General features: G+C 40.9%; 1 protein-coding gene across 1 annotated transcript in view; it reads left to right on the plus strand.

The window, feature by feature from the left end:
- The window catches only part of LOC139691052 (uncharacterized), a 28,656-nt gene extending 14,650 nt beyond the window's left edge, over positions 1 to 14,006 (plus strand). Inside the window, exons 2-3 of the mRNA XM_071588781.1 lie at positions 9,958 to 10,286; positions 11,787 to 14,006. Of these exons, the coding sequence (XP_071444882.1) occupies positions 9,958 to 10,286; positions 11,787 to 12,413 (956 nt within the window). The 3' untranslated portion in view covers positions 12,414 to 14,006. The remainder of the gene's footprint in view (positions 1 to 9,957; positions 10,287 to 11,786) is intronic.
- The last annotated feature ends 2,231 nt before the right edge of the window (positions 14,007 to 16,237 follow it).

Genomic DNA, 16,237 nt, shown 5'->3' on the forward strand with positions numbered 1-16,237 from the left:
AAATCTCGTATATAGTAATTCCTTAACTCCCAAAATATCCATATCCTGTAATTTTAATGAATTGTAATTGATTTTTGCATCCCACATAGTTTACAGTTGAGTGAACTCTGTGGTTCATATTAGCTATTTCGGACAAACAAGCGATGAATGTTGCCCAGTACGCTGAATTGCGTGCTTGGCATGTAAGTAGTGTCTGACGTGGCTCATTTGGGCCGTTTCATCGGGAAACAAATCAATGCTTGGCTTTAGTGTGTGAGTTTTATTTCTCACAATTTCATTTAGTCCTTTTGCGGCGTCATTAGGTGATCACAGTTCCGTTAATTCCAGCTACTACTGTGCCGTAGAGGATGGAATTGTGAGGATGTGGGTCCGTTAGGGTTGGATACTATATTTCGACGTCTGGGGATGCTTGGGAGCTCTGCCGATCTTTGGTCCAAGCGTTTCCCAATACTCGGCTGCTGTGGTGCACTGGTGTGAGATTATAAAATATAGAGCTCTCGTTTACAAAAGATCATTAAGAATAAATGCCCTCATTACTATGCTGTTCGATACCTCAACCTGTTTAAATTGGTCAAGCCTGGGTCGCAAATCTTTTGGTTGGAGAATGGTTACGCCGAAATCTTTGCTAGAGTCCTGCAAACTCGGGAGTAGGTGGTAGCATATAGGAAATATTTGGTAAGAGAGACGCAGGATCTCCTTCTTGGAGGTACGCATCCCGTTCCACCACATCCAAGAATATTCTCCCCGTTCGCTCAATATAAAGATGTAGCTTGCAGCTCTTCAGCGAGCCACTCACTACCGGGTAATTTTTAGGCTCAGGAATTTTTGCACGTAATTTATCGTTTTGTTAATGAGCTCAAAAATATTTCTTGCGTTCCGGATTTTATTTACTGCGAGGAACATGATCTTCTGGTATGCCGCACTGAGGGAATGTAGCCAGCTGCAATATTACTCCAACTTTCCAGCACACTTTCTTTTCCAAACCAGGCGTAAAATTACCTTGATTCCGGCCGTATTCACCGCAATGTTACATCGACGCGTCATTTACCCGATGCTTCTACACCTCCAATATTTCTTAATCAGTGTGCTATAAAAAACAAACATGAAGCTGTATTAAAATTTAATATTAAGATTCTCTAGCTGACCTGATCTGAACAAATGTTGTTTCTTCGGTTATTTTTTCCCGAAGCGCTGGAGTAACGTACATTTTTCTTCTGGAAAATTATAGCATTTTTCTTGAAAGAGCGTTGAAGGGCCGTTTTTTTAATGGTCAATGCGATGGAATCGAAATGCTGGCTTTTGATTTAAACTGTCAAAGTATAATTCCCCCAACGCTTATGCATAAATTTGTGATTTAATATATTTATTTTAATTAATCTTTTATTAAATACATGTATTTTTATATTTGTTAATTAATCATAAAATAATTTATGGATAATTTTTCATACTAGCTTGTTGGGTGCTAAACGAACCCAGCCCTCCACGCACATTGTAAGCCTAAATCTTTGTTACAATCTGTTCGCCAAAAACCGCTGCCTTATAACTCGGTGAGAATGATATTTGAAAGCTACGTCAAGATTATTGTCAGTACTCTTCACTTAAGTGTTGAATACCTGTGGTGTTCGGTTGAACTATAGCTTAAAGTTTCAATATGACTACACCATTACTTCTCCCCACCGTTGTGACTTCCGCACATCCAAGATGGTGGAGTCGGTTTCTTTCCTTATGCCACCGTTCGCTTACCAGCGAAGTTCAAGTATCCAGAAAATCTCTCCGCTTGGTTTTTAGATAGGGTTGTCCGGATTTTTTTCGTGTCTTGTCTATGTTTATCTCGAATCGGTGATAGTTCGATACAATTCTTTATTCTCGAGTTGGAACCGGCCGAACGTCGTGTCTAAGTCCAGAGAGGCTATCTCCCTTGGCCGCATCCCACCAGATATAGTTTTGACGGGATGGAGTGCGAGGCTCACGGAGAGGTCTTTGCTAGCCTCGCGCAGGAATGTTGCCTTCTGCTCGTGTTGCTTGGCTTTGAGAAGAAGTTCGCTGTAGGAATCGCCAATAAGATGTTGCTCTTTGAGTGGTGATGTAGACCAAGAACAGTACGTCATACCAGTTTACAGTATCGGTTGAGGTGTTCATCAAGGACTTCATGCCATCGCAGTCTTAACCCCAAGATCCGTGGTAGAATTCGCCTGGAATGTTGTGTGTTCTGCGACGCGTTGGTTAAGGGCTGGGTGGGGGGGCTCTGCCGCCTGAAGTCTCCCAGAAAGTTGTGATACCTAGAAAATACACGGCGTGGGTATAGCCTGTTTGACTGATAACGCTCGTATTTGATCCGGAGGCCCTCCTGCCGCGCGTCCTGCTTCCCCTTCAGCTCCTCCCCCTCCCCGCGTTTAAACGCCGTCGAATGGGATGAGTTATTCAGGAAACAACTATATAATTAGCAGTTACACTATTGTCAAAAATACCTGAAATAGACGAGGATATCAATTGTGTTATATGGAATATTATAGAATTTCGCCATGGGGATGTTCTAATTGAAGGGTGTAGCTTGCCATTGAATAAGGATCGGTGGGCCGATATCGCTTTCAGATTAAAGGGATACCTTTTAAACTCTTGCACCTATTCGTAACTTAACAATACTGCACCGCCCTTGGGCCCAGATGGCAGTGTGTCTCATCTCTCGCTCTGGGCTCGTGAGTAGTCTACGCCGCGTATGCCTTCCTGGGGCATTTCATTGGGACTTCTCACGTGCTAGATGTCGCTTGATGGACCCCTTGTCCGATCTGGGGTGTCCCCGCCACGATTGACGTACTCCCCATCTTCCTCCCACCCCTCCTTTCCCTCGCCCGCTCCCCTTGACGTCGGCGTTGAAATAAATAGGGAGGGGGTTACGGAGACGTGACGTAGTTGCCCCCCTGGCCCACGTAGTGCCAGCGCCGAGACTCGAGGGCGCTCGCATTCCGCTTGCCGCGGCAATGGCGCAGCTCCGTCGTGGAAGATTCAGAACTTGAGGGAGGCCGTTACTCCGGGCGCCTTACATCGGCCTGGTTTGGTTTTCCCTTTCTGGTTTCGAATCAAACGAATGGTGGTCACCATCAGAGTTTATTTAAGCATAGGTTTCGAAGTTTGGTATGTTTAATTTCGTTGAGTTGTGCGGGCTAAAGCATTTGGAGAAATTGTCGCCGAATGAGTTGCGAACTGAATACTTTTATTTTCGCCCGACGCGTGGAAGCCTTTCATTTTTCACCCGATAACGATTAAGGATATACCCATTTACAAGTGAAGGGAATAAGAAAATGTGGGTGCGGTAGCCTAATGGATGAAGCCTTAAAGGAATAACCCGATGGGCCCTGGTTCATATCCGGGTGACTCTTGAAAACCCTCAGACTGCGGTATTCTGGCATGGGCATCTTCCTGGGAAGCAGCAGGCAGCACATCTAAATGAACTGCCCCCCCCCCTTCTTGAATATCCGTGAATCTCACTCGCCTCGGTGGCCCACCCCTCATCCGTCAAATTAACCTTTGAGTTGATTACATTGCGTTTTTCAAGAGAATATAATACTCCAACGCTCTATGAGACGAGCAGTGCGCCTTAAATCGGATGGTAAGCTTAGTTTTTCCGTCACAATCCGGTCTGGTAAAGTTTTTGAAATATTGTCAGAGCACACACCTCTCTTCCAAGGTTGCACGATTGCCTTGGGGTATCGTTTTGACATTCGGTGGGCCACATCCTGCCCACTGACCTTAGTTAGCTGACCCTCGCTTTAAAATATGCACTTCGAATTCTTCAGGGGACGCCAAAGTATTTATCGCGTCTCTGCTAACGTCTATACCAAAGCTAGCGCGAGTTCTGCTGTGAGAAACTTATTACAAAGGCCACCGTAGCTTCCTTTCTCAACCTAACCAGGAAACGCCATTCCAAAGTATTCATAACGAAAGTTGACAAATGCTTGAGGAAAAAATCAATTACGAGTTGCTTCTTCCTCTTGCATATCTTTCCCACTGGACAATGTTAAACCTTTATTTTAATTTAGCTGGTTTCAAGTCTTTAATTAATCTACGGTATTAATGGCAGATGTTGTATAGGGACCTAATAGGTAAACTATTGTGTAGTGTTAATTATTATTGGTTAGCGAAATAGGCCCCGGACACCTTCCAACTGCCTCTTCCACTCAGTCCGCCTAGAGTGCCCTCTGTTTAATTTGAGCCGAGGCCGAAGGATCCGTGTTTATGGTAGGACTGGGACAGCATTGTGGATGCCATATTTCTCTCGATTCCATCTGTACGAACATCCTGGTGTTGCCGCCGGGGGATTTCTTTTCTGTTGGTATGCATGGGAATGCTGAGGCAATTGACAGTGGCTGAACCATTCATTGCCATTCTAACCCTACGTAATTCAGCTTTTCAGCGTTCAGGTTTATTTGCGAAAATGAGGGATGTATTGTGTTCCCTGTTATGACACGAAATGTATGCTTGTGAATGATTTTTGGAGCAACCCGTAAAAATTCAGCGTTTCAACTAGAATAGGGGTGGTTACCCTCCCCTAATACTGTGGAGTTAGACCCAAATAGGCCACAGGCAACGGGAGTGAGGCAATTGAATGTGGCAAATCAAAAAGAATATACTTTCTTCCAAGAGGTTTGTAAATTATTTTTGCCGGAGAACGCTGGAAAATAAATTAATCAATCAAACCCTCGTTGTAGACAATTTAATTCACAGAATTTTCTTGCAGAAAGAGCTCAATCTATGGAAAGTTCTGAAGAAGCTAATTAGAGAACCTCCAAGGAATGACAGCCTTTAACGAGAATTCTAAGTAATCGGAGATGCCAGTCAAGAGATAATAAACGGGAGAGATGCCGTGACTTAGGTAACGTAATAAAGATCAGATAGTGGCAATTTTCCTTTGGAAAATTGTTACCATTGTTCTTTATTGTGTTCAAATTCCATCACATCACGTCTGAAACTATTCAATCTGTTCACGGTGGTAACATTAAGTTAATTTACATGCGTAATGGTTTCTGGTGTCGAAATGAGCTTCGCCGACAACAATTCTAGAATTAAATAATGAATGTTAAATAAATTTCCACACTTTTTTAATCTATGGTGGTGCCACCGTTTTTGGCGGTTGACTGCAATCACGACCTCATGGTAATGACAATCAACTGTCTAAGCCAGGAGCATGGTATTGAAAAAGTGTGAAAAAAGACTGATCATTAAATATTTTTCTATAACATAGAATGATTCTGCGGAATTAAGCCGTATTCCATCAAGAAGAGGCATAAGTTCAGGACAGAAATTTCGGAGTGGTCGTAAACTGACTTTCTGGATGCCATATTGAGGTCAATACTTCATAAATCATTTATAATGCTCATGATAGGTGGTGGGTGAGAAATGAGTGAAGGTACTGATGAAGAATGAAGGGGAGATTGCTAATTGTATATCGAGTGAACGGGTACATAATATTTTGCTTCTAAATATAGACACATGAAAGCTATAAAAAAAAAAAAACTAATGTTCTTGCTCTGAGAGATGACTCTACAGGTATGCTTGAGGAACTTAGTGTGTTTGTCTGGATTTCCTTTTAATGTAGTAATTGATTCTTCTTCTGGGTTTGTATTCCACGTATACTTAATTACAAATATAGTGTCATAGATAGGCCCGCGACAAAGTCCTTCTCCACCAAGAAAATGCGCCAGCTCACTTCTCTTTGGTCGCAGTCGCGAAATTGAAAGTTACAATCCTAACTTCTTTACCCCCTGCCCCCCTGTTTTCCAGTTATGCCTCCCTACTCCTACCTGTCTTCCATTAAGAAATGGCTGTTCGGGAGGAGATTTTTATTGTTACCAGGTGGTGTTTACGGAAACAAATAACTATTTTGCAGAATCGGAATAATCGCATTGTTTTGAAGGGGTCAGCAAACTAGATGAGCGCTTGAAGGAATTTTAAAGTGTAGAAGACAGACAATGTTGGAAAATATAGTTATCTCGAGAATTAAGTAGTTAACATTTTTGTGCGGACTTTTCAAACCACCCGTGTGCATAAAATATTAGAGTTCAAATCACTATGTGACTAGTTCATAGCAATAGATTTGCAGAAAAGGACGTACATTTGTTACTTTTTTCGAGAATGTGAAACGATGTTCGTCTCGTTTGACTGATAACTAAATGCCTTCGGCGTATTCTTTCGATCATTGCGTTCAAAGCCCACTACATTCACGATCAATTTGATCCTTTCCTTCGTCTTGAAAAGTAGTTACATCGAAGTGAATGGGTCATGAAAAGAAGTCTGGAGGATGCTACAGTGAGGTCTTGAAATCTGAAAGCGTTAGAAAAATTATAATGTGCTCATGCTACTAATTGCGAGCAAGTAATGGCTGTCAGTGGCAGCGAATACTCCGCCTTGCATGCATTTCGAGAGCCAATGAGCGATCACGAGGAGCGCGCCTGTTCAAACGTAATCGCCCTGTCATTGAGCAATATCGTGCCAAGCCATGCAGTTGCCTGGCAGCACTAGTCTCCCTTGCTGGAACTGTAGACATGCGACAGGTCTTCAACTCCCGTCCCTTGAAGTTTAGAACATTGTAACGGGCGAATATTGTCGAATTCGACCACCATCTAGAAGTGGTCCAAGAAGAAAATCACGTTGAATCCTTTAAGAAACTGGGAGATGCCGCGATTGCAACTTTTCACTGTAGTCATCCGCTATATGCTCATTACAATGCGACAATTTCATAGTGTAAAAATCATTCTCCTTGACTGGAATCCGGATCCCGGTCGTGTCGAATGATTTTTACGCTTTGAAATTGTTGCATTGTATTGCGCATTGAATCTGTTTTCATAAGAATATAGTGAATTTCAATGTCCTCTTTAATTTACTAAAGTCCTTAACTTTAGTATAAGGATAACTTAAAAGTACCGAGCATGGCTGGTTCAACGCCGTGTCCCCACAAACTCGGGACCTGAAGTGCCTTGAGCTTAATGGCAACAAACTAGATTACTCAACGTAAATAAAAATTTTTTGACCAAAATAGGAAAAGTTGTAATGCATATGCCTGTAAAAGCCTTGCGCCGATATGGTAAAGTTTTCTGGGAGCGTCCAACATTCTCTGCCTCTAATCGGTGGGCTGTGATTGACGATGATTTAACATGAATTCGGGAGATTGTTTTAGATAAGAGTGGTAAAAAAAAAGGGAAAACGTATACACCCCATTCATCGTCGTTATCAATTCGGAGATGGTCGGCCACTACCCGGTGCTCAGCTCCCTTCCCAAGCACCGGCCCCACAGTCTCTCATCGTCTACTTGAATTTTCGTCGAGTTAATTAAAATTGAGTTTTAAATCCAACATTCCATGTCTGTTTATAGCCCCGAGAGTAACACATAAAGATGGGTTTATGACTATTTAATGGTCCCTCGTCGGTATTTGGGTCTTCCACTCTTGGCTACATCGTTCGCGGTAATCGACTTTCAAAATGGTGTTCCACCTGTTACAATCAGTGATTGAAGACTTGTGATGGCCAAGATTGTTCACCGAAAAAAAAGAAAAAATATGCTGATGCAGGCTCACTTTCCAAATACCATTAATCTATTTGTTAAGTATGGTTTTTCTCTAGCTAGCTAAATAGGAAATGTAACTGATACTTTCCATTAGTTTATCTCTATTTTGAAGGTATGCCATGCTATAAAAAAGTACCACATGCAAGTCATTTGTAGTCTGAAACAGTTGATCTGCATGCAAAGGCGGAAGGATTTTTCAGCCTTTTCCAATGAAATGAATGCTCATTAAAGTGAAAGAGTTATTTTCGCCGTCTTTGCGGTAGTTCCATTTCTAGGAGAATTCAACAGTTGAGAAACCAAGTGAAAATATTGAATTCTGACTGTTGCCTCCAATTCCGTGTGGCTTTCTTTCCAAAGTTTAATGCAAATACTTAACTCATAAGGGAATCCTTTGTCTCGTTAAATCCGATTATCCAATCTATTAGTTAATTTGAATGTTTACTTAGCGTGGAGAGTACCAACTTCCGATTTTGTGAACAAATATGATTGCTAAATAGTGAATGTTAACTTGGTAGCCGTAGTAACATCTTCTGTGAGTTATTGCGCTGTTTAACGGTCGGGTTTGAACTCTAAATATAGCGGTCATATAACATTTTTAGCCTTAACCTGAGGTTAAAGTTAACCTTCAGTTTAGTGACATGTTATAAAATCTGCCCCCAATGTGTTACGCCAACAGTTACTCCGTTAGAATCCTCTAATCCTTTTCTCCAGTATAGATTTTGAGAGGCGAAGATGACTTAACGGTAATCTTTCCGCGTATAGAGAAACTGTCTCACGCCTGTGATTTTTATAAGCTGTCTTGCCCTATCTATGATCGACATAGTTGTGATAAGAAATTACGTATTGTTTGCGAGGAACGTGCTATCCTGCGTTGACAGCTCCATTTTCAGTGGTCACGGGAGGCCGTCCATGCCTTAGCGGCGAGAAAGGGTATAGTTCACAATTCCTCTCCGCCTGCCGTGTGGCCGTCTTCCAACCGATCTCCTCTTTTCTATTCTGAGAGGGAGAGCCAGGGCGTGCGCTGAATATATACTGGGGTGGGGTAGAGGGGAGGTATTGGAAGGGTGGGGGAATGAGCGCCTATATCCTCCCCTCTTGTTAATGAGGAGTTCCTGTCGTTACATGGGCACCTACTTTCCATACTGCCACTTATTTGACTTAATTATATTTTTCGCCAATGAACCAAATTTGTGTGTCGTCTTAATTTGAACGACACTTTAATATTGATCCTGCTAGGGGTTTGGGAAAATATTTTAATATTCCCACCCTAACGTTAGTGTGAGCCCATTTTTCGAGGAGAAAATAAAATTTTAGGTAGATTTTTCAAAATAACCACACTTTTGATTTAGCCTTGAAACAACCCAGCTGAATTCAATGCCTTACCTTGCGACGTTTGATCATGAGCGGATTTTCCCCAATTTGCTTTCAGTGAGCCCGCTGAATCTCGGAATGTATTGAAAACTGAGCTATGTGAATAAGTGCTAATTAACCAAGGCCATCAATTGATAGAATCGTGCGGAATTCATCATTTAAGGGCGAATAATGGGAGGTTAATAGAGTTAAAAGCACTTTCATCGCGTTCATTTCCTTTGACGAATCTCTTATTGTATCCTCCTCCTATCGTACTCATCAGACGTAACAAAGTATCCTCGATGTATTAGAGCAAATTGCGAGAGTTATTATATCGCGGTCATTCACAAAGAATTAATGCCGAGAATGAAGGTATGATGCGAAATTTAATGCTGAAGTCGGTAATGTCTACCCTATCACATGGCAAGCCGCCGGAGAGGGGAGCAGGAATAGAAGGCTCCTCCCGATGCCGATTTCTGACCTTTTCCAAAGGGTGCGGGCGGCGGCCATTAAGGCTCATGTTGTCGTATATGGGAAACGAATAGAGAAGGAGATCGTTTGTGCCTTTCCGCCGAATATTAGTTGATTAACGACACAGGATATATCATTGAGTTTGAGCATGTTTCCTTTTGACGATACTTTAACTATCTATAAGATACTGAAAGGGCGCGATATTGAAAACGTGTAAGAAGTCCACATTTATAGAAGGGTTAATTAATTTCAAGGTATGGCCGCGATTTTGAAAGGCATGAAATAGAACCGAACCCTTGTGCATATTCCCTCATGGGAACATGTGAGAAAAAGAATGGTTTGTCTACCAGAGGCATATATCCTTTCAAAACTCATTAACGTTGCTTTGTCCATGTCCATTGAAATTCAGTATTCTTTCCTCTCTAGTATGAATTTACACTGATGTGTTGCGAAATTCATCACGGAACCACCCCAAAAATAATTCATTGTTTACCCTGTGTTTGTCAGTGTATGGCTGCTTACAAATGTTCTTTAGTGGTTTAAGTGCTTGAATGAATTTTAATTCCTCTTTTTTGCAGTGACCGTGCCCAGCAGCAGAGTCCAGCCATCCTCAGGCAGCGACTCTTCATCAGACAATGAGGTGACAGTTGGCCAGCAGCGTAGGAACGTGGGTCCCTCTATAGTGAACAGTGACGTTCGACACTCACATCGGGGTGGCCGCTCATCGTATTACTCTTCTTCAAGTGGTGGTGGTATGGATTGCTCTTCAAGGAAGCGTCGTGGGAACCTTCCGAAGCAGTCTGTGAAAATTTTAAAGAGGTGGCTCTTTGAGCACCGTTATTATGCATATCCTAATGATGACGAAAAGACTACACTATCCAGGGAGGCCAATCTGACTGTGCTACAGGTGAGCAATGGTTGAATAATGTTTTACTATGATCTTATTCTCTTGTCTGAAAGTATTTCCCATTATGTTGTTCATTTCTTCATTAATATTTCTCATTCTTGCGATGGCCCTTTCAAATCACTGAATAGTTTCAAGCAATCACCAGAAAAATATTACCTTCAGACTTTCATTTCCAGGGATTGAACTGATCAGTGAGATGTACTTCTTCTTTCATCTTGGCCAACTTTGAATGATATTGGTTCACCTGTTTTTTTCTTTTCATCTTATCTTATTTAAGGATGCCTTTATTTTCTTGTTGTTTATTCTCTTAAAATTTCTTCACCCCTGCCTTAATTTTTCCTTCCCAAAAAGTCCATAAACTATGCTCTTGAATACACTGGATTATTCTGTGTTCTCTGAAGTATTTCCTTCAAGTGGTTTTTCATTCTTACATACCCTGCCCCCTTTGTCTCTTTATCCAAGAGTTGATTTCAAAATCCTACAGGTTTTTCCTATGTACAACAAAAGCAATGGGTTGCAGATGTTGCCCAGCAAGATTGCTAATCCTTGATATTTTACTGTGCATAATTAAAATTAAATGTTTTCATTGATATTTTGTTGCATATGAATGCATAATGCACACACACCTATCATTAGTATTGATGAAACTAGGGATATTCCTTAAAAGCTAGAACAAATTGTTTAAATAATAACGGTTCATTTTAAAATTCTTTTAGGCTTTAAATCGCCTTTTTATTTCCCGAATTAGGAAGATTATAAATTTTAAAATGCATGTTTATATTTCAATAATTATGCTAATATCAGAGTATTTTAATTGATGCTGAAGGGAAATTATTTTTCGTAGTGATGTAATTATAGTGACAAAGAGTAATCACAGTGACAAGTACTACCAAGTTATTATTCAAGTAAATCAATGATTATCCTTAAAGATTGTTGAAATGTGTTTTTGTACTTGAAAGGATTTACTATTGATAATTGTTTAACCTAATTTCAATTTGTAAATATACCCATAGTGTTTTCTGTGTCAATTATAAATTTATAAACATAGTTCAAACTTCTGTTTTGTGAACTTCAAATTAGATAACTTCCACTTCATCCTATTCTGTTTTCTTTACTTTTAATAACTAGTTCAATAGCCAAGACTACTGGGGCCTAATGGGCTTCTGTTGATAAAAATCTAATTGAAATGAACGTTTTATAACTCCAGCAAAATCCAGTTCTCTAAAATTTTCCTTGATTTTGCCAAACTTCTTTAGTCCTCATTTTTAGTTTTCTTCTTACCTCTGCTCCCTCTTAAAACCTAATGCAAGAGAAAGCCAATTGGTGTCAACCCCTCCCTCCCAAGTTTCTCTTTATTATTTCTCCTTTTTATATTCCATACTCCCGCTTTGTTTGCTGGTGCATCCTGAGTGATACTATTGCAATCAGAGTAATTCTGTTGCATGGCTCCTATTTTACATGTTGTGACTGACTGCTTGATCTTGTCCATGTGATGAACAGGTTTGCAATTGGTTCATCAATGCAAGACGGAGGATCCTGCCAGAGATGATTCGTCGAGAGGGCCATGACCCCCTACACTACACGATCACTCGAAGGGGCAAGAAACTCCAGCCCTTGCCGCGCACATCCCACCTCCTTTGCGCCACGGGACCCCACGAAAATGCAGTTGGCACGAGCATCGGGGGAGGTGGCTACTGGGGTCGAGGGGGCGGTGGGCGCTCCCAGAGGAGCGGCAGCAGCTATGATGATGACGAGGATGATGATGATGATATAGCAGAGTCGGAGAGTAGCATGGATGGGGAGGAAGAGGAGGAAGGGGAGGGGGAGAGGGGCGGAGAGGGTGCAGCGACAGCCTGGCAGAGGCGACGGAGGCACAACCACGATAGTGCAGAAGCAGCGATGGAGGAGGAAGAGGAGGAGAATGATGATGAGGGCGAAAGGAGGGAGGGTGAGGGGGGAGGAGGGGCGGGGGCGTCAGAGGGTGGGGGGCCGGGTGGTGAGGGAGAGGATGACTTCAAGTGCCTCTATCTCCTTGTGGAGGCAGCCATGAGGCAGCGGGAGGTCGAGATGGGGGCGGCATGCAACGTGCCAACACCTGGGCTGCCTGCTCCACCCTCGGTGGTGTAGAGTAGGAGAGGGATGGGTGGAGATGTATGTGGGGGGGGGGAAGGAGAGGGAGTGCCATCGCCTTTATCCGACAGCCCTCTCCTAGTTAACCCTCCCTTCCCCCCTCCCCCTCCCTCTCTTGTGTTGCCTGTCTTGCTGGCTGAAGGAGAGTCGTCGGTTTGCCCAAATAGTCATCTCTCTTAGAATGGTCGTTTATTTCATAGTCGTTTTTTTGTTGAAAGTCAATAGTTGAGATTTTAAAAGAAGTGTATGTAAATAATGAATAGTATATTTTGAACCAGAGCAACATTGTCTATTGTTGCTGTTGTTATTGTTGGTGTTGACGACATTAAATTTGAACCCTTTTTTACTGTTTGTTATAAGGGTTACAAAAGGGTTTTAATGGAATGGGTGGGGAGAGCTGGAGAGTTATTTTCTCTCTCTCTCTCTCTCTTGCTCTAACAAGTACAAATTCAAATGGTGCACATGCATGGGAGGGAGGAGACACCACGGGTGTACCAGAGGACCTCTTTAATGTGGTCTGTCATTGCTCCCTCAGCATCGGCATTCTCCTGGCGCCCTCATTAGTGTGTTGCTGGAAACTATGGAGGTTGAATGTCAGAAGGTGGCTGTAAAACAAAGTTTGTCTTGCCACGATACTACTGTCCTACGGCAACTACCAGTCTCACAGAAGTGTTGTCCAAGTATTTTTGCTTATGCTGTTTGTACATGAAATGCAATTCACTGCCAGTCTCTTGCGGTTGAAGAAAATGTGATTGTTTTATTTTTATGGATTGGTCAACAGCTGAGGAGGAAAATGGTGTGGTCACTATTTTTAAAGTACAGACATATTTTTCAATATATGGAGATTTTTGGGGATTAGTGCCAAATATTTACGCAGTTTATACAAGTAAGGGAACTAATTCTTGTTTTTATTTCCTCCCAGGGTTTTCCTTTGAAGGGTTAAAAGGAAAATTCAGCAATAAATTCAGTCAACTCAAGGGATAGATTGGAAATAATGATTCCTTTTACCCTTCAGAACTTCCCTTCAACCTTTTATAAAAACATTTTAAAAGTTTTATTTTCAGGACTTGGTTGGAATCAGAGATGCATGAATTTCATACCATATGTTTTTTTAAGGTTTTTAATCAAGCCTTATATGTTCCCCAAGTGGGGAGGTCCAAGTGCAATATGCAATCCATCTGGCACATCATGCTTGAATTTTGAAAGTAAAGTGGAATTGGTGGATTTTTTCATAACAAGGACCAATAGTTAAAAACTAAGAGTTTTGGCAGACCTAACTGCCTGTTGCACAATATGTATTTTATAGTGCCATATTTGATGTACTCCTTGCCACCTGTCCCTGTTACATTTTTACAGTGGCATTTTTGAATTCTCTGGAAGATATTTCAAGAGGTTTGCTGAGTTTGTAAAATGCACCTCTTACATAAAATAATAGAAGTGTCCTTTGACACCTTGGGATGGATTTAGTTATTAAATTTTTGTTGAAAAAACTTTGTTATTATTTTCCTCAACTTCCTTGATTTTTCCTCAACCTAATTTTTTGCCTATTTATTACAAAGTACATATTATTGGTCTTGCTGGAATATTGAAGATTGGTTTTAAGGATCAGCCTAATTTTGCCGTAGAATCTTGTAAGTTGAACTTAAACATAATTTCTTAAGTTACAGTGCCCACTGGCATGTAGAAATTAATAATGCCTTATTGTCACAGGTTTTTGTGGAGAGAAAGATTTGATATATGTATTTATAATATTAAGAATACTTTCAAAGAGATGATATACCTAGATACTATGTTATTGTACTTAGGAAGTTATTAAGCATTAAGTGTACCTTAACGATAAAATTTCATTCTGCCCACTGAAGTTTTGCATTCTTTTTATATCACTCCTTTTGCCATTTGCATTATATCAAGATATTTGGAACCCTGGAGTGTCATATTATACATTTAAAATTAAATTGTGTGAAATATTTAATTTCATGGGGGCAGTTAAAATTTTATTCATTTCAATTTTGAAGCTTTTATGCTTCATCTTCGCAGGAGGAAACTGTAGCCAATAATGGAGAATCTGTGAAATTAGTCTTTGATTCTAAGGAGTCACCCCCAAAATTTTCTCCGAGTTTGGGTCTTCAAAATATTCAATTCCAGTGTGGTAAGGTTTAAAACTCGGGTTATTGGGGCTGCCACAGCATCACCATTTTCACTAGTAGTGGGCAAAAATGCCTCTGTGCCTTGTGTACCCTTTGCAGAGCAAGTTTGTAGAGCCTGCTTCTTCCTCCAGTTTCTGCTTAGGTTCTCCATGTTCACACGCTTCCCCTCTCCCTTCCTTGCCATCTGCCTGTGGTATTAGCACACCTGCGTGTCAGTCTATACTGTGGCTCCTACCCCTCTTATTTATTCACTTAGGCATTAGCTGTGTGTTTGTGATAGTGGATAAAAATTGTGAGTTTGATGTATTTAGTAGTTCATTTGCTTTGTGTCTAATGATGTCTAATTGCTAGTATAATTGATGTTTCTCTATTTGACTCATTGAATGTACTTAAGAATTCCTCTGCAAAGGCAACCTTGGCTTGATTTTGGGTATAACAGAGGCATGTTGTACTTGTAAACCCCTTTTTCTACTTTTTTGGTAATATATTTAATCTACTTTTTTGAAAAACTTTTCCCATACTCCTGTTGCAATCACAGAGGTTACTCCTAGATTCAATTTTGAGTTCCATCTTTGAGAAACTTTAGTTGAAGGTTTATTCTGCTGCACCATCGTCAATTAATACTGAAGTGGATATTAAATTGAGTTTAAATAAAAGAAAGCATTGTTTAGCTCATTCTTGAAGGTTCACTTTGAAAAAATTATCAGTGGTAGGCTATCATATTATTGTACAGCATTGAATCACACCCAGGAAAAGTAGAAAGGGCATGGAAAATCTTATACATTTACAATAATGATGAATAGAAATAGATTTTCTTTATAAGCGTAACTACATGCACTCATTCATTTCTCTACTTTCTTTTGGATCAGCTGTTAATATTCTTTTGGAGAGTAAATTGTTTTGTTTTCATGTTCCTTAGGGATTCCCTCTCATAAGAATGTCACGAACTGATCACAATCAAATTAGCAATAGTGTGTTGCCTTTATGAATTCTGCTCCAGCGTTATGCCACATGTGCAAGCAATGCACCTCAATGTGATAGCATACAGTGAAGAAAATGCTTGCATGGCCACTTCGCCATGGAATGGATCAAGAGATTTGGCTGTTGCATGGTGGAAATGATGAATTTTGAATAAAAGTTATTAAATTTTATCCATTTCCACCAAACTGTTGGGTATCAAAAGAATGTCAGCATGACATCATCTTTAGGTGTAGTTCTAAAATTTCCGCATCCATCACTGCTGGTAGTTCCTAAAATTTCCAACATGAATGATCCTCCTTACTTTCAAGAATGTGGTGGTGATACCTTGGGCATGGTGCTCTTCATCACACCCTCCCATGCCAGGACTGAGGAGCTGCTCTGTAGGGAATTAGCTGTTCTAGAAAAAATGCCCATGATGCATCCTTAACATGTTCTACTGCCCCAAAGTTTCCCTAGCACTGCTAAGAGTGGGTGTCAGGGAAGGGCTTCAGTCCCCCCATCCAACAGCCCTTCTGGTCATTGGCTCCCACCTCTCTTGGACTGCACTGGAATTGCATACAAGTCAAATTTACTCAGTATACTTAGCAATCTACCTCAAATTATTCATCAATTAATCTCGCTTAGTTGCAAGTGCTACTGTCTTGAATTCAAAAGGTCATGTGTTAGCTGTTTAATACAATTGATGTAAGATGC

This window comes from Hetaerina americana, unplaced genomic scaffold (assembly GCF_022747635.1).
Source record: "Hetaerina americana unplaced genomic scaffold, ioHetAmer1.1.p SCAF_3, whole genome shotgun sequence".
Lineage (NCBI taxonomy): Eukaryota > Metazoa > Arthropoda > Insecta > Odonata > Calopterygidae > Hetaerina > Hetaerina americana.